General features: G+C 59.3%; 1 protein-coding gene across 2 annotated transcripts in view; it reads right to left on the bottom strand.

The window, feature by feature from the left end:
* SCUBE1 (signal peptide, CUB domain and EGF like domain containing 1) overlaps positions 1-17,491 on the bottom strand; it is a 129,622-nt gene that overhangs the window by 10,407 nt on the left and 101,724 nt on the right. For both annotated transcript variants that reach the window (XM_061124369.1, XM_061124370.1), the window contains 7 exons: positions 15,408-15,530; positions 6,707-6,826; positions 6,241-6,345; positions 5,153-5,269; positions 4,397-4,534; positions 2,973-3,176; positions 738-899 (listed from right to left, as the gene is read on the bottom strand). In XM_061124369.1, the coding sequence (XP_060980352.1) occupies positions 738-899; positions 2,973-3,176; positions 4,397-4,534; positions 5,153-5,269; positions 6,241-6,345; positions 6,707-6,826; positions 15,408-15,530 (969 nt within the window). The remainder of the gene's footprint in view (positions 1-737; positions 900-2,972; positions 3,177-4,396; positions 4,535-5,152; positions 5,270-6,240; positions 6,346-6,706; positions 6,827-15,407; positions 15,531-17,491) is intronic.

Raw genomic sequence — 17,491 nt, 5'->3', positions numbered from 1 at the left:
CGGACACTATTTAGCCACTAAACCACCACCACCACCAGGGGCCTCTCTGGGGCAGAGACCACACTCCTGGAAGGGGCTGGGCCAGAGGGCAGCCGGCCAGCTTGCAGGGACTCGGGTCTGATCCCTTCTGTCCCCAGAGAAGGCTGGAGGTTACTGGCGCCCTAAGGGAGACCCTTCCTCCCCCATTCTCTCGGGTAATCCCCACATGGCCTGGGAAGGGAGGCTGATGGGGGGAAGGTGATGAGCCCAGTCACAGATGAGTTAAGTGTGGGTAGTAAATGGAAAAGCTCTTTGCAAACCAAACTGGTTGGTAAGTTGAGAAAGGGCTCTCCCAACCACTACAGGGCAAACTGTGAAGTTCTTTGCATAGGGCACAGTTCTTGCCCAGTGTCTGGCCACACTCTACGAAGCATTTTGGCCCTGATGGGTGCTTCACGAGGGCTCATGTGTTTGGTGAGCCATAAAGCACTAGGAGCCTCCGCTACAAGCTGCCTCGTGAGCAAGTGATCAACTGTAAAGTCCTTTTCGACCTGCACGGGGGTTCTGAAGAGCACCGGGAGCAGCCCAGCGCCTGCTCACCGCCGTGCACTCGGGCACGCGCTGCGGGTCTGCAGGGCGCTCTGTAAGTGCGGCTGCGTTGACGTCCCCCCCGGGGCTTGGCTTTGGGAACCTCAGGGCGGGCAGGAGGTGCCCCGTCCCCCCGCCCTGCCCTCCTCCGAGGCTGGGCCCCTACTCACCTCCGCACTCGGACACGTTGCGGGCACCAGCCAGGCCCAGCCCGTCGCTGCTGGGGCACGGTGTGCAGCTGAGCTGGCCGACCCCGTCCTGGTAGGTCCCCGGCGGGCATGGCACACACTGGCCGGGCTCCCCACTGAAGTAGGTGCCAGGCCCACAGGCCACTGTTGGGGGCAAAGTGGAGAGACTGCTGGAGGCTGAGGTGTGGAGTGGGGGCCAGCGGGTCTGGCTGTCCATCTCCTGGCACCCCAAGCCCAGGCTCTGTCCTTCCACAGAGGGCACAGCTCTCGTCCCTGGGACCCAGACCCTTCCCAGAAGCGGGGGCTAGGGGGTAGGAGTCAGGCGGTGGTCGTCGGGGAGGACTCTGGTCTCACTCCTTCTCCTGGTTGCTGCTGCTTAGGGCCCTCCCAGACCCCTCTGCTCAGCCCTCTGGTAAGGGGCCTCCGCACGCTGCCCTCCAGCCCCGACTCCTCGCCCGTGGACCACCAGCTTCTGGGATGCGCCTCAGTCACTTCATTCACATGAAGCCCCTCTGCCTGCCCCTCCCCATCCCCGCATGGGAGCTGCCACCCGAGGCCGTGCGGGGCACAGCAGAGGGGCTGGGGGAGTGCCGGGGCCCCAGGGGGCTGAGGGTACAGAGATGCGGGACTGAGGAGAGCCCGGGGAAGCTGGCGGCGCTGGTCACGTAAGCACACGGACGAGGAGGCAAGGACATAGACTGAGAAGGTGAGGAGGGTGGGGGTGGACGTCTCCCTGAACAAGATGTTTAGAAACACGGAAGCGGGACGAAACCCGAACAAGATATTCAGAAACATGGAAAAAGACAAGGTTAGAAGGAACCCCAAGGTATTGAATCAGAGGTGCTGGTATGAACTCATGGTTTTATAAAACACGCACATGCGCCCGCACACACACACAAAAGCATCATGGAGCAAATGCTGTTAGCCGTCCACAACGGGGGACTCTGGACAAAGCAAATGTGGACATTCTTTGTTCTGTCTGGTAACATTCCTGCAAGTTTGAAACGGTTTCAGAGTAAGTTATCAGAAGCACATGACTGACAGCACTGCCAGCCCCCCACCCTCCCGCGGGGTCGCGGGGTGGCACTCTGCCTCCTGCCCCCCCCCCCCCCCCCCCACCGCCCGGATCCTGCCTCCTCCCCCTGCCTGCATCTCTGGCCTAGTCTATGCCGCCGTCTGCTCTGGGAGTGTGGCTCCAGGCTAGTCAGCACCTCCACGAAGGTGACTCACGAGCTTCTCAAGCTGGCCGGGACACCTGGAACCCCACCTCCTCCGGCCCTTCTCCCCCCAGGTTTCCCCAGATCAGAGAACCACGGCTCTTCTGCCCGGGAGGCCCACGCCCCAGGAGCCATCCTGGAAGCCTCTTCCTCCCCAGCCTCCCCCTTCAAAGCGTGCTCTGGATTTTTCTCTCCCGCGTCTGCCTCTCCTGCTGCCCCTGCTTCCAGGCCCCGTCATTTCTTGCCAGGTCTCCCCTCCTCCTCCACCGCCCCTAACTTGGCCTTCCCGCAGCTGAGGGCGGGTGAGGCTGTGCCCACTTGGTGCAGTCCAGGGCATCATCCCACAGTGCCCAGGGCTGCCCTGGGCTGGCCAGGCGCTCTTCTGGCCTAAGGGTGTGTTTGCCTACTGGCTGCCTGCCTTCTCTCCCACATAACCATGGACCCCGCTAGAACAAGGACTCTTGCTAGGTTCACCTCCTAGCCCCCTGCGGCTGGCTCAAAAGCCGTCCCCGACTTGATCCGCCAGTTCTGGGGCACTGGTTACCAGAAGCACTGGTCACCAGCCTCTTTCACGAGACCTGGCCACCCTGTCCCGGCCCCTGCTGTGGCCGGGTGCCCACATGCTCCTCGTGGCACAGCTGCCCCCTGGGAAGCCCTCAGCCTCACGGGCATCTCTGCCCGGCTCCTCCTTTGCCCTCGGCTCCCACGTGTCTCCTCCGGGAAGCCTCCTCTAGCCACTCACACTGGTCCCATACCCTCCCTGCCCCTGGGCGGGGGCCTTGCTGGCCCCGCTCTCCCTGCCCACCCTCCTTAGGACACAGGGACACGGTCCAGGCACCGGAGAGGGGTGCTATCTAATACCAGCCATCGTGTCTGAGTGCTTCTCCTCGGGGGGCCTCCCTGTGCCCCATCCCCTCCCGACGTGTCTGTCTCCCCCGTGGGCTGGGACCTGGGCTGGAAGGACAGAGTGCGCCGGATGATGCTGCAGGCAGGGACTCACCGCATTTGCCGTCCTGCAGCGCGTGGCCGGGGCCGCACGCTCCCGGGCCCTCCGGGGCCTTGGCCGGCCGCTGGGCCAGCTCGTACTCGGTGCCCGCGACCTGCACGGAGAAGAGCTGGCGGCTCATGGACTTCCGCAGGGTCTTGACGGCGGCCTGCAGGCTCTGCTCCACTCGCCTCCGCACGCAGTCGGCCTCGCAGGTGTCTGCAGGGGCAGGTGAGACCCAGGCTCGCCACCTCCCCCGGGAGGGGCCTCTGCCAGCACGCGCCCCCCTCCGCCAGATGCCGGGGCGGCTGGGCCACTGCTCAGGGGCTGGAGAGGGGCGCGGGGGGGGGGGGGGGCTGCGAACGTTTGACAGGATGGGGACCCAGGCTCCAAGAGGTGTGAGCGGTTCGAGGCCCCGAAGCAGATCTGAGAAGCAGGCGGGCTTCTGCCACCGCGATGCGTCTCTCCTCCCAGGCACAGCTCCCTGATGGGAGCCCTTCCAGCCACGCAAACACCCGTGAGGCTGCCTCTGTCTCCAGGACAGCGTTACAGCTGTCTGACCTTGAACCCGAGGCCCCTCGTGGCCCGGAGCCCCATGCCTTGCTAGCCTTGACGCCCTGCACTCGGACTTGCCGCGAACTCCGCCTTCCGGCCGCCCTTCCCTGTGCCCTGCCTCCTGAATGCACCCGCTCTCTCCGCCTCTGGGCCTCTTCTGCTCCCTCTGCCTGAACACCGTCCCTGCCACCCGCTTCCACTTGGTGAACTGTGAGTCCAGGTCCTGGTCCGGACGGCACCGCGTCTGGGGAGGTTCCGGGGCCCCTCTCTTGGGGAGGGCCCTGAGCGCTGCGCCCTCTTTGTTCTCACGCACCCACCGTCCAGCGGCTCCCTTGGCCCTGGGGGTGTGTGTGCCCCCTCCCTGCCCCCTCCAAGACTGGCGGTGCCGCCAGCGTGGGGAGCAGGGTCTGTCCCCCGTTTCTGTAGCGTCCAGGGCCAGGCACACGCCGCACACACTTGCTGACAGACCTCCGCTCCTCTGTCTCAGCTCGACACTCATTTACAGCCCGGAGGGAAGTGAGAAACCCCGTCCAGCCCACGAGGCCCCTTCTGGAACCTGGGGAAGGCCGGTGCTGGGTCTGTGGTCCTGGGGAGGACCTGCCTGGCCCAGGTGAGGACGGAGGGAGGGGAGAGGCGGCGTGGCCCTCCCTGCAGCCCCAGGCCTGCTCCTCCCGTGGCCCCTGGCCTCCTCTTCCACCTGCAGCTGCTTTGAGGCCCCACTGGCCCCGGCCGGCTCCCCCACCTGCCCGGCCAGCCTCCACATCCGGGAGCTGTCGTGTTTCGAGTGGGAGCCCGGCTTTGGGCCCAGCGGACCCCTGCCAGCCCTCCCCGTCCGCTGTCCTCGCGGAGGCTCTCAGCACCTCACGAGGGGACCCCTCACCCACCTGAGGCCTCTTCCACCTTTGTCTCCACCTCGAACTCGGCCGTGATGTGGGTCACCTCCTTGGATGGGGACTTCCGGCCACGGCGCCTCTTCTTGGAGGAGTCACACTTGAGGGTCACAAAGGTCATGTGGCAGTTTTCTGGACAAGGAAGGGGCCACTGTGGCAAAGGTGGCAGGGGGCGGGGAGCAGGGTCCCACCTCGCCCGAGAGTCCAGGCTCAGATGGGCTGGAGAAGGCCAGGGTCTCAGGACGGGCCGGGGGGACGGAGCTCTGTACTCGCCCCGTTGAGGCCCTCACACCGCTGCCCTCGGGGCGCTGGGAGTGTCTCCCTCAGTGAAGCCGTGCAGCCCCAGGTCGCGGCAACCCGGCCCAGATTAGGCCTGCTGAGTCCCCAGGTCTGTCAGGTGTCAGGAATCGTCATGGAAACAGAGCTGGCTGCTTTCCTCTGGCCCTGCTCCCTGGCTTTGTCCATGGAGCTCCCCCGCCTGGAACACCCTTCTTGGCCACCTTCATTCAAGAAAGGGTCGCTGAGGGAGCCCCGGGGCTCCTTCCACTTGGACATGAGCCGGTAGAAAGCCTCGCTCTGGGGGAGCTCGCTGAACCCTGGGGTGAGGCGGAGCGAGGGGCCCCGGGGGATACTCCTCTGCTTGAACGCTGGCTTTCATCCCCAGGGACACCACCGCGGGCTGCGGGGCACCGGGGGTTCTGGGGGCCCCACTGCCCGCCGCGTGGGCTGGCACCGGGGCGGCCCACTCACCCAGCAGCAGCTGCCTCGGGGCCTCCTTGGCTGGCTCCCGGCTTCGGGGCCGGAGGTGGCACTTGGCGTCTCGGATCTTGAAGCGCGCCTTCTGCCTGATGCGGGTGGCGGGGGCACCTGGGGAAAGCCCACACCCAGTGGCGGCCTCTCCCGTGGGCAGGGGGGCGGTGGGGGCTGGGCACGGCAGGGGCGGCCTGAGGGTGAGGGGGCCCGCCGGGGGGCCATGTCCACTGGGAGCTGGGGGGGGGGCCTCTGCGGCCTGACTGCTCTCCCTGAGAAAGTGCGAGTGTGGACTGCGGGGCCAAGCGCAAGCCAGGGGTCAGCCAGCCAGAGGTCTGCGGAGGAGAAAAGGCGAGCCTCCCGCCTTCTCCCTCGTCACCAGAGCGAGTTTAATGGCTCGTGCTTTTGGGAAAAGGGGCAGCACAGTGGGAGAGGGGAGCACGGGAAGGGGGAGCATGGGGTGGGGGGGGGCGGGAAATGACACATGGGCAGAGCCATCAACTCCTTCCGAGAGCAGCTCACGGAGCCCACAGTAAAGGCTCCTGGCATCACAGCAGCTTAGCGTTACACGGCGTATACATTAGACATGTCACCAAGTCCAGCATCCCGAACGGGAAAAGCTGCCGAAGCACCACCTCCGGCTGCGGGGAGCTGGCTGCGCCCCGGAGGGCAAAAGCGTGCGTGGTACTCCTGAGGCGGGGTCTCCCAGGGGAGCCCCGACTCCGGGAGCTTTTAGAATCTCATGGTCACAGCACATGTGACTCACTTCCGTGAAACGGAATCTGAGATCCACAGGCTCACAGCACTCCCTTTAGGGTCACTGAACGACTCTGGATCCGTGGCCCAGAGACTTAGAGGCGGACGGGCCCTTCCGTGGTGCACGGGCCCTGGGCTGGGCCTCGGCCTGCAGCCTGGCCGCTTCTGGGTCCTGGCCCTGCTCTGAGCTCCCCAGAACCCTGAGCCAAACTGGGCAGGCGCCAGGTCGGGAGACCTTCCCAGGCCGTGCCCCTCCGCTCCCCTGGCTGGTGCCGGGCACAGTTAGGAGGTCACGTGGGTGAGCTGCGGCCTGGATGGGCCGGGGACTCTACCTGAGCAGCTAGGCCCGGCGCTGGAGCTAGTGCCGTTGCGTTTCGGGAGCACCTTGCCCTGGAGGCTGGGGACACCGCAGCTCAGGCTGTAGCTGTTGTCCGAGTCTGCAGAGAGGCCAGTAGTGAGGTGGGCCTGGGTGCCCCTCTCTCCCAGCACCCCAGATCCTAGGGGCCTTGGGGGGTCACTGAATATGAGGAAGGTCGGGACTGACCCTTAAGTCCATTCATTCCTGCTACATGACCACGGGCTAAGTGTCTGGGCAGGAATGGGTCCACTGTGCTTTTGAGGAGGATGCTGTGGCCCCCAGAGAACCAGACAGCTGCCCAGGACCACTCAGTGACCAGGGCCGGGGGTCCTCAAGCTGGGGTCCTTTCCCAGAGAGCAGCAGGGAGCGGGGGCTGGATCCCGGGGGACGGAGCCCTGCCCCCCTCCCCACCACCCCCTCCCCGGGACAGCCTCAGTTACCTGGCGTGAAGAGTGTGTGGCCGGGGCAGGAAAGGGAGCAGCTCTCCACGCCGCCCACCTTGCCGCAGGACAGCTGGGCCGGGGGTGAGGCCTTGGCCCGGGAGAGGCACCTGCCCGTCTCTGGGGAGAAGGAGGACACACGAGAGGGCTTGAGGGGCCGGGGAAGGCCGTTGGGAGCCGGCAGGCCCCTGAGCATGAGCCAAGAGAAACTCCCACCGCCTGTGGGTGCCCTGGCCAGACCGTCCTGGTGGGATGGGGCTGCGAGACGGCAGAGCCCACATCCATCTGGACGCGGCGGGAGGCGGGGGACGCTGGGCCCAGGGAGAGGCTCGCTTCCCCCGACACCAATCCGCGCTATCTGTGAGAAGGGTCACACTCCGTGCCCAGACCTGAGGGCGGGGTTGGACCCTCTCCAGCAGGTGTCCCTGCCCATCCAGGGAAAGGAATGGCTGAAAATGGACATGGGCTTCTTGGCAGTGACCGACCTCGAAGCATGGGGGTGTCACTGGGAACCCCTCTCTGGGGCGGCCCCCAGACACACCGACCGGGGTTTGAAGGTGTCCTGAACTGACCACTTCGGAGTTTCTCACGTGTTTTTCTTTTGAGCATTAAACACTTCACCCAGACTCCTAGGAAAAAGACAGTTCCGTAGGCAAGGCAGACATGAGAACTGGTCTCACAGGACCTTCTAGAATTGATCGGTGACACCTGCCACTGGGAACGTCACCCTCTGAGTCCATCATCAGTGGTGGAGCCGCCCTGAGAACGGGCGGACACAGGAGGCTTAGCTGGATTAAGACACTGCAGTGGGGAGTTGCCAGTTTGGATGAGCTTCAACATGTGCCTAAACATTTTCAAGAGGAGTCCCAGAAAGTAGATCATCTAGAGATAAAAACAAACTCACAGCTCTCCAGATGAAACATCCAGCCCCCAGATAAACGCAAGACAGAAGTCCTCTGTTCCCAAAGAACCAAGAAACTATGAACAAAAACACCTGCAGATAATCCAAACTGAAAGGGCCGCTGGACAAACCAGTGTTCTCTCTGGGTGAGAAACAAGAGGACAACCATCCACCCCCAACCTTCCAAGGCAGACATCAGCCCCTAGCAGTTCTCTATGCTTGCTCTGACTTCCTAGAGGGGGTCGTCAACAACTGCAGATGAACCACATGGTTTTCCTGTGTGCCGGGGGCCACCGCCCCTGCCCTGCACGTGCCTGCACATCCTTGTGGGGACACGGAGGATGCAGAGCACTGCCGGATCTTTTCCAGGGCCATTTCTCGCGGGTTTGTTTGCAGTGAGCAATGTCTAGGAGTGAGGTCTCATCTCCCTCCAGACAAGAGCAGCCTGGCTTCCGTTCACTGTAATAGTGAGTGGTGAGTTCCCCAAGTTGGGTGTCCTTCAGCTGGGATGCAAGCTCCCTGTCTGCATAGCATCCTCTGGGTGGATGAGACCTAGGGGGCTGCTTGCTGAGCTGTGAGCTCAGAGACCCTCTGATCCGGGGGTCTCATGTCTCCTGTGGGTGCCCACAGAACAGGGTCGGGCTAGCTTGCTCAGCTCGCACGCAGGGGAGATCTGACTCTACCAGGCCTACCATCCATCTTAACAGTCTCAGAACATGGAAACCCTCAGAAAGAAGTTTAAAGTCGCTTCCCAGGTGGTGCTGGGGTAAAGAACCTGCCTGCCAATGCAGCAGACACAAGAGACGCAGGTTCTATCCCTGGGTTGGGAAAATCTCCTGGAGAAGAGCATGGCAACCCACTCTAGTATTCTTGCCTGGAGAATCCCACGGACTGAGGAGCCTGGTGGGCTACAGTCCACGGGGTCGCAAAGAGTCGGACATGACTGAGCGACTGAGCACAGCACACAAAAAACAAGAGGGAAGGCAAAAAACTCAGCTCAGTTCAGTCGCTCAGGCGTGTCCGACTCTTTGTGACCCCAGGGACTGCAGCACGCCAGGCCTCCCTGTCCAGCACCAACTCCCGGAGTTTACTCAAACTCATGTCCATCAAGTCAGTGATGCCATCCAACCATCTCATCCTCTGTCGTCCCCTTTTCCTCCCACCTTCAATCTTTCCCAGCATCAGGGTCTTTTCAAATGAGTTAGTTCTTTGCATCAGGTGGCCGAAGTGTTGGAGTTTCAGCTTTAACATCAGTCCTTCCAATGAATATTCAGAACTGACTTCCTTTAGGATGGACTGGTTGGATCTCCTTGTGGTCCAGGGGACTCTCAAGAGTCTTCTCCAACACCACAGTTCAAAAGCATCAATTCTTTGGCGTTCAGCTTTCTTTATGGTCCAACTCTCGCATCCATACATGACTCCTGGAAAAACCATAACTTTGACTAGACGGACCTTTGTTGGCAAAGCAATGTCTCTGCTTTTTAATATGCTGTCTTGGTTGGTCATAACTTTTCTTGCAAGGAGCAAGTGTATTTTAATTTCATGGCTGCAGTCACCATCTGCAGTGATTTTGGAGCCCCCCAAAATAAAGTCTGGCAATAAATTAAAAAGGAGGAAGAATGTACATTTGCCGTAAAGTAAGAATATCTTGTGGAGAAGGCAATGGCAACCCACTCTAGTACTCTTGCCTGGAAAATCCCATGGACGGAGGAGCCTGGTAGGCTGCAGTCCATGGGGTCGCGAAGAGTCGGACAGCACTGAGCGACTTCACTTACACTTTTCACTTTCATGCATTGGAGAAGGAAATGGCAACCCACTCCAGTGTTCTTGCCTGGAGAATCCCAGGGATGGCGGAGACTGGTGGGCTTCCGTTTATGGGGTCGCACAGAATCGGACACGACTGAAGTGACTTAGCAGCAGCAGCAGCAGCAGCAAGAATATCTTGTTGTGAGAGAACATGACAGAAGGTAGGGAAGAGGCAGATTTGAAAATCTGGGAGCTGTAGGAGGCTTGAGGGGATGTGAACTTGATTTGCTTTGGTTTATTAAAACCACTCAGCAGTGGGCCTTTCTGACCATCGTCAGTTCTTCCCTGAGTTCCAGCCCGCACCTGCTCCTTTGGGACCATCATCAGATGAGCCTCCCATTCTCGGAGTCAAAGCCCTGACATGTGGGGAGGGACCTACACTGCAAATGGAACTGGAATCCAAAAGACACCTGAGGGGTTATTTTTAGAAGTCTCAGAAAATCCTCCTCCCCCGATTCAGATTATAGCTGATGGGAGCCTTAACACCCCTCTCTGTGTACGATCAAAACCCAGAATCCCCGAGGCAAACTTGCCACAGCATCCGCAGAACAGCTGGAGCGGAGCCCAGGAGAGTCCAGACTACGATAAACCTTTCTTTCTTTTTTTTTGTATCAACATGCAAAGATTAGGCCAGGCTCTTAGGACAAACTCAACAACACGGGAAGTATCTGTGAGGAAGGCTTGTCTCCCCTGCCTCAGAACAATCACAGCCTGGGATAAAGTAGTCGGAACGTCTACGGACCTTGTACCAGAACTGCCCTGAAGTCTGAGGGAACCACACATAGCACGATCCCTCCTGTGACTGGGAAAAGCAAAAAAAGTACTTTTTCTGCTTGTCAGTGAACTCCTTATGGTGTCTGGTTCCTCACACCACCATTGAGCAGCTCTCCTACCTATTCCTTTTTCTTTTTTCAGCCACACTGCAAGGCTTTTGGGATCTTAGTTCCTGACCAAGGACTGAAGCTGGGCCACGGCAGTGAAAGCGCCGAGTCCTAACCCCTGGACCACCAGGGAATTCCCTCTCCTAGCCCTTTCTGGAGGAGACACTCACCTTCGTGTGTCTGTACTTCCCAGGGATTCATACACAGAACAGATCCTGTGGATGCTCCACACCGAATCCCAACTTAACGTTGTTTTGCTGATGGAACTTATTAATAAAAATTAAGACATCCTAAGATTCATATCTGGTCAATCCTAAAGGAAACCAACCCTGAATATTCATTGGAAGGACTGGTGCTGAAGCTGAAACTCCAATACTTTGGCCACCTGATGCAAAGAACCGACTCATTGGAAAAGACTCTGATGCTGGGAAAAATTGAAGGCAGGAGGAGAAGGGGACGACAGAGGATGAGATGGTTGGATGGCATCACTGACTCAATGGAAATGAGTTTGAGTAAGCTCTGGCAGTTGGTGATGGACAGGGAGGCCTGGCGTGCTGCAGTCCATGGGGTCCAAAGGAGTCGGACAGGACTGAGTGACTGAACTGAACTGAACGTCCATCTCTGATTATGGGCAGGAAACCTCTCTGTTTTCAGAGCATCCTAAGGTGGCATGCATCCACTTGTGTGCATCTTTGCCTTTTCTGTTTCGCAACTGAACACACGAGAGAGGCCACAGGTTCAGGCTTAGAGCCAATTGGATCTCCTCCAGACTGGAGGATTCATGCATGCCCAGCTCAGCTCAGCTCAGTTCAGTTCAGTCGCTCAGTTGTGTCCGACTCTTTTCAACCCCATGGACTGTAGCACGCCAGACCTCCTTGTCCATCACCAACTCCCAGAGTTTACTCAAACTCATGTCCATCAAGTTGGTGATGCAATCCAGCCATCTCATCCTCTGTTGTCCCCTTCTCTTCCTGCCTTCAATGGACGTTAGAGGAAATGTTTTTCGGATCGTCATGTTGATGCTGCTGCTCAGGCCAAAGTCCTCAGGCAAGGACCAAGGGGACCACGGGTTCCACCACACACTGTGTCTGGCCTCCTACTCTGCATGGAGCAGGGCAAGCGATCACCTTTTAAGATCCATGAGGATGACACCCGGTGGAGCCAGGCGACCCCTGGGACCACCAGACCAGCTCCCGCAGACCTCAGCTAACATCTTTCCTAAGACCGCTCTTCCTTCCTTGTAGGGACAAACTGGCGGTGGCAATGAGACAGTGTGGGTGAGAGGCTCTCTCAGGGTGGGAGAGGACATGGCCAGGTCATGGTGTGGCTGTGACCGTCAGAATCCTGGGGAAAGTGTGAAGATGGGGCCCAGACTGAAACCACGCCTTCAGGGGCCCTCTGAGCATCTGCAGGTGCATTTCATGGTTACAAATACGCGCGAGTAATAGTATATTTACTTTCTGAATGAACTGAAATAGGCTCTTGTTGGAAAAAAAATAACAGCACTGAGATATTATCAAAATATTATCCCCAAGTTCCCTATTTGGGATATTTAAACTAATGTACTTAGGAACATATAGACACATTTCACTGGGAAAGTTATTCATGAATTACTCATAAACTTCATGGCCTTTATTACCCCTAATTTTCTTGAAAAATAAAAACGATGTTTTTCAGAACTTACTGTAAAGCTACCATTTAGAAGTCTGAGGTTTTTCAGAGAACCTCCAAAAGCAGTTCACAGAAACTGGTTGTTACCCAAGTTCTGATTCTCAGAACTGGCTCATGGCTATACAGGGTAGAGGCTTGTGCCTAAGACCGCAGGAATAAATTCTCCTAGATGTTTGCAGCCACTGATTTCTACACATGCTTTTGCATTCCTTTGTTCCTCATCTCTTTGGTCATGTTTTCCCACCTTATGCATCCAAGGGTGTGCACTTCTGACTTCTCCTGTCATGTTTCCCTTACAAATAATAACTCACCTAGATCTAGGCTGTACTAAGTGATAACCACCAGCTTGATTCTTTAAATCGGTTCTCCCAAGCTGTCGCTAGAAAAGCCAATATTGAAAAATGATATTAAGTATGTGTAAACTCCAGGAGTTGGAGATGGACAGGGAGGCCTGGCGTGTTGCAGTCCATGGGGTCGCAAAGAGCCGGACACGACTGAGCGACTGAACTGACTGATGCTGTGCTTTTTACGACCCCATGGCCTGCAGCCCGCCAGGCTCCTCTGTCCATGGGGATTCTCCAGGCAAGAATACTAGGGTGGGTTGCCATGCCCTCCTCCAGGGGATCTTCCCAACCCAGGGATTGAACCCAGGTCTCCCGAATTGCAGGTGGATTCTTTACTGTCTGAGGCACCAGGGAAGCCCAAGAATACTGGAGTTGGTAGCCTATCCCTTCTCCAGGGGATATTCCCAACTCAGGAATTGAACCAGGGTCTTTTGCATTGCAGGTGGATTCTTCACCAGCTGAGCTACCAGGGAAGCCACAAAGTATGCTACACGAACCTAATTAAGTATGATCCTCTTTGTAGACAATACATAAAAAGAAGTAAAATCCCCCTGCACCGGGAGAGGCCAATTCAGCCGTCTCACCATGTATCTTGACTATCTGTCACAACACCACCCACGGACAGCATCCCTACAGCTCCATGAAGTTGACCCCCCGCCTCATACAGAAGTCTGACTCACGGTGCCACCCCAGGCCCTCAGCTCACTGCCCTGTGGGGCTGTGGGCTGTAACAATGAATGACTCCCTGGGACCCTCAATGAATGATGCCTCCTTGCAAAGCCTCTGAGGGTAGGACACCTTCCCAGGCACGTAATGACATAACCTGGTGAAGCAGACGGCGGAGGCTCTTGGTCCCATCCCTCGGGACTGGACAGCTCCCATGGTCATCAGAAGTGTGCCCCTCACTTTGGGAGATGCGGCGAATAGTCCAGTCTGGGGCACGGCGTTGGGGGGTAGGACAGAGCACTCTGACTGCCTACTGCAAGTAGTTATGGTAATGATAGCACCTGGAATCTTCTTCTGGGCAACCAGGGGAGTCTGTGCCCATCATTCTGAAGCTGGATTTACAGCGGAGGTGAGGTGGAACAGTCAACACGGAGGCCCCAGGAGAGAGCAAGCTGCGCACTGTGGACGAGGGAGCTGGTGGGACTGGCTTTCCCGCTCTACCTGGGAACTCTTGAATCATAGTTCTAGAGGACCTCCCAGGACCTTCCAGTAATGCCTGCAGTCACACCGTCTGTCTCCTCACTCCAGGTCTACCAGACAAACCCTGGGGGCACCTCCTGCAGCCCTGACTGCGAGAGGACCAAAATGGAGACTGAGAATTTAAAAGGAAAAAGAAATGTCCTCATATCCCTAGAGAAAGCCTGTACCTGATAGCTCTGGTCACCGGTAAATATCAGGCCTCACATGACCCTCATTATCAGTGGAGGTGCCTCAGAAAGCCTATCAGTTGATGACAACCCCAGGCTCGGAAAGTCAGCCAACTCTTGGCCAGTTCATTGAGTGGTCAGGCTTCTAAGGCTAGTGTCAACCCAAGCTCCCCCCGCAAACCCCGCAAAGGCGTGCTCCTCAGACTGACACCCCCTAATCCTGCCTCTAATCAACACAACCCCGTGAAAGCTCTTCCCCTAGACTCTAGACAAAACTTGAGGGTTTGCTTTGCTCAACAAGACCCCGCCTGGACAGCAGGGCAATTCTTCCTGAAGTGAGCAGGGCCTGGGGTCTGTTTGACTTCGGTACTGAGTGGTGGCATCCATTCTTGGACACAGTCATGCACCCACTCAACATGTACTGAGCGCCCACAACTGTCAGGCTCTGCTCAGGTGCTGGGAAGACAGCAGGGAACAAGATGAGCAAAAATACCTGCCCACGTGTGCAGAGCGTGATCAGTGAGGACAGACTGACAACACCCAGCAGGCTCTGTGATGTACACAGAGCATCTGATTGGTGTGAAGTGTGATGGGAGAGAAAAAGCAAGGGCAGTGGTGGGAGGGGGCACAGAGTCGGGGCTGGCTGCTGCTCTGCTCTGGGTTTGTGGTCAGGAAGTCTCACCCACCCCGCCCCACTCAGCAGACGCTTGCAAGGAGTAAAGAGTCCTCCAGGCCGAGAGACGAGCCCATGCACGGGGCACACTGCGCCTTCGAGGTCAGGGAGGCCAGCATGGGCGGTGGGGGGCACGGTGAGGGTGGAGAGTAAGTGGGGGGGTGGGGGGGCAGCTAGCAGCCTCTGGGCCGCTCTAGGAACTCTGGCTTTGCTTCTGCGTGAAGAGGACTCACCGGAGGCTCTGAGCTGACAGGGACGAACGCTGACTTAGATTTAAAAGGCTTTACGTGGGACTTCCCTGGTGGTCCAGTGGTTAAGACTCCAGGCTCCCAGTGTAGGGGAGGGAACTGGTCAGGGAATTGGATCCCACATACCACAACCAAGAGTCTGCGTGCCACAGTGAAGACTAAAGCTCCCACATGCTGCAACTAACACCCAGCACAGCCAAATAAATAAAGGACTTACCGATGAAAGATAAAATCAAAGGCTTAACTCTGGTGGCCCAGGGATGTGAGGGCATGGCGGGCCAAGGATCTGAAAGCTGTGTCGGGGACATAACCCCAGCACCCAGGACAGGCCCAGCACATAGCAAGTAGTCAGTATGTGTTTATGGAACCTGTAAGGTGGGGGCCTGCCCCGCACTCAGCCTGGAGGGGCCCGGGCCCCAGAGCCCCCCGCTCTCCAGGAGGCCCTCCTCGCCAGACACTGCGGGGCCGGTGGCCCTGAGCAAGTAGCCAGCCTACAAAGGCCCAGGTGCTCCCCAGGCCAGGCTCCGGTGCTGCTGCACCCCGGGTAACCCCCCTCCGCGCCACCAGCTTCCTTGGCAGGACAAGAGGGTGCAACTGAGGCCTCCACACTGCACTCCGCCTGCGTGCCGACTCAGCTCCTCCTGCGTCAGCAAACGCGGACCCCTGGGTCTCCGTTTCTGTGCCCCGGGCTGACACCCAGCGTGCTCTCCCCCGCGCACCCCTCTCCTTCCTCCAGCCTCGGTCCCATCAGCCGCCCGCGAGCAGCAGAGCACCTGCCCAGGGGCCCCTGCCCCGGGCACTCACCCACACAGTCCTTGCGGTTCCAGTGCAGGCGCCTCCCCGGGGGGCAGACGCACTCGTAGCCGCCCTTGGTGTTGACACAGCCCTGGTCGCAGCTGCCGTTGTTCATGCTGCACTCGTCCACATCTGGAGGCACAGGCAGACGTAAGGGCGGGAGGCGGGCTGGACGGGCACCCTCGGGGCCGGCAGGGCGGGACCCACCGGGGCAGGGGGGCCAAGAACCCCGACCCTGACCCTCGCCTGGGGCTCTCACTGGATGCGGACAGGCGGCTGCGCATGACACACACGTGAGCGCGCACACGTGCACACGCACAGACACGTACACAGACACACACAGGGCCCGTGACACACGTGAGCTCACACACACGCACACGCACACACAGACACAGATACACAGAGCACGTGACACACGTGAGCTCACACACACGTGTGTACACACAGACACAGACACACAGAAACACACACACAGGGCATGTGACACATGTGAGCTCACACACACGTGCACGCATACACAGACATAGATACATAGGGCACATGACACACACGTGAGCTCACACACATGTGTGCGGGTACACACAGACACACACAGAAACATACACACACAGGACACATGACACACACGTGAGCTCACACACATGCGCACTCGCACACACACAGACACACACAGGGCCTGTGACACATGTGAGCTCACACACACGCACACGCACAGACACGGACACAGACACACACAGGGCCCGTGACACACGTGAGCTCACACACACACGTGCACACACACAGACACAGAGGGCACATGATACACATGTGAGCGTGCATACACACACGCATGCACACACACAGATACCCAGAAACCCAGACCCAGGGCACATGACACACACATGAGCTTACACATGCATGTACACACATACACACACACACACACACACACACACACAGGGCTGCTGGAACCAACACACATCCTCCCCAGGAGCCTCAGAAGTTTGCCGAACTTGGGCAGCTGAGCCCAGACTCGGGGCGGGGCAGAGCGGTGGCACAAAATGGAGCTGCAGTCGGGTTTGGAGGGGCCGGGAACGCCCAGCAGCGGCCCCGGGGTCCTGAGGCCTCATCCCAGTTCGGGAGTCTGGACCTGCCCTTCCCAGCCCGTTCCCTCTCCCGCACAGGGCCCCGGGGCCCCGGGACGTCTCCCAGAGGCCTTGCCTTCTCTTGGGCCGAAGCCCTGTGTGTGGAAGCTGGTGCCAGGCTTTTGGGAGTCCCTCCAGAAAACTCTGCAGCTCCCCGCAGCACCAGCTGTGCCTGGGCCCACCCGACCGCGTGGCTGTCCCCCCGCAGGGAAGTGTGGCTACCCCGGTCACAGGACAGGAGGAGACACGGGGCGCGGGGCCGTGCTGGACCCCCCCCCTTCGCCCCCCTCAGCCCGTGCATCTGGAACCCCCCCCCCACATCCCTCCCCAGCCTGCTCGAGCCCCTGCGGCCCTCCCTCCTGCGTCCGGAGCCGTGTCCCCCCTGGTGCTCTGACTTCCACTCTCCTGGACACAGGGTGGCAGGAGGGCGCTCCTTACAAGAACTTGAACTCACAGGTCACACCCTGTCTTGACCCTCCAGGGGCTTCTCCCTGTGCTAAGAGCAAAGGCCACTCGGGGCTCACAAAGCCCTGGGTCCTCCGTCGGCGCCAGGCACAAACCCTGCCCTCATGGGGCTCTGGCCTCAGTAGCTGCCCCTCGGCCCCTCTGTGCTCCCTCTGCCTCAGGGCCTTTGCACGTGCCGACCCCTCTGGCCCGTCTCCCCTCATTCTGACTCCAGGACTCCCCCTTTGGGGCCCCCCACTGACCTGCCCCTTTCTGCTGTCAGCCCCTCCCCTGGAGTGAACTGACTGAGCGGCGCTCTGTCCCGCTGTCCTCCCTTCCTGAGTGGGGTTCCCCAAAGGCTGCTGTTTCCAGGCCAGTGCCCACAGCCTGGCTGAGGCCTGGCACCCCACCTCCCACCCTCCCGCCTCGCCCCTGGCTGAGCCCCTCTGCCCACCAGGCCCTCCCAGGCCCGTCAAGAGTCCAGGTCGGGGTGCGCGGTGCGGGGTGCAGTGTGGGGGGCCGTGC

Source organism: Dama dama, chromosome 22, assembly GCF_033118175.1.
Source record: "Dama dama isolate Ldn47 chromosome 22, ASM3311817v1, whole genome shotgun sequence".
NCBI classification, from domain to species: domain Eukaryota; kingdom Metazoa; phylum Chordata; class Mammalia; order Artiodactyla; family Cervidae; genus Dama; species Dama dama.
The sequence above is the reverse complement of the archived record's forward strand: the minus strand, read 5'-3'. Positions and strand labels throughout refer to the sequence as shown.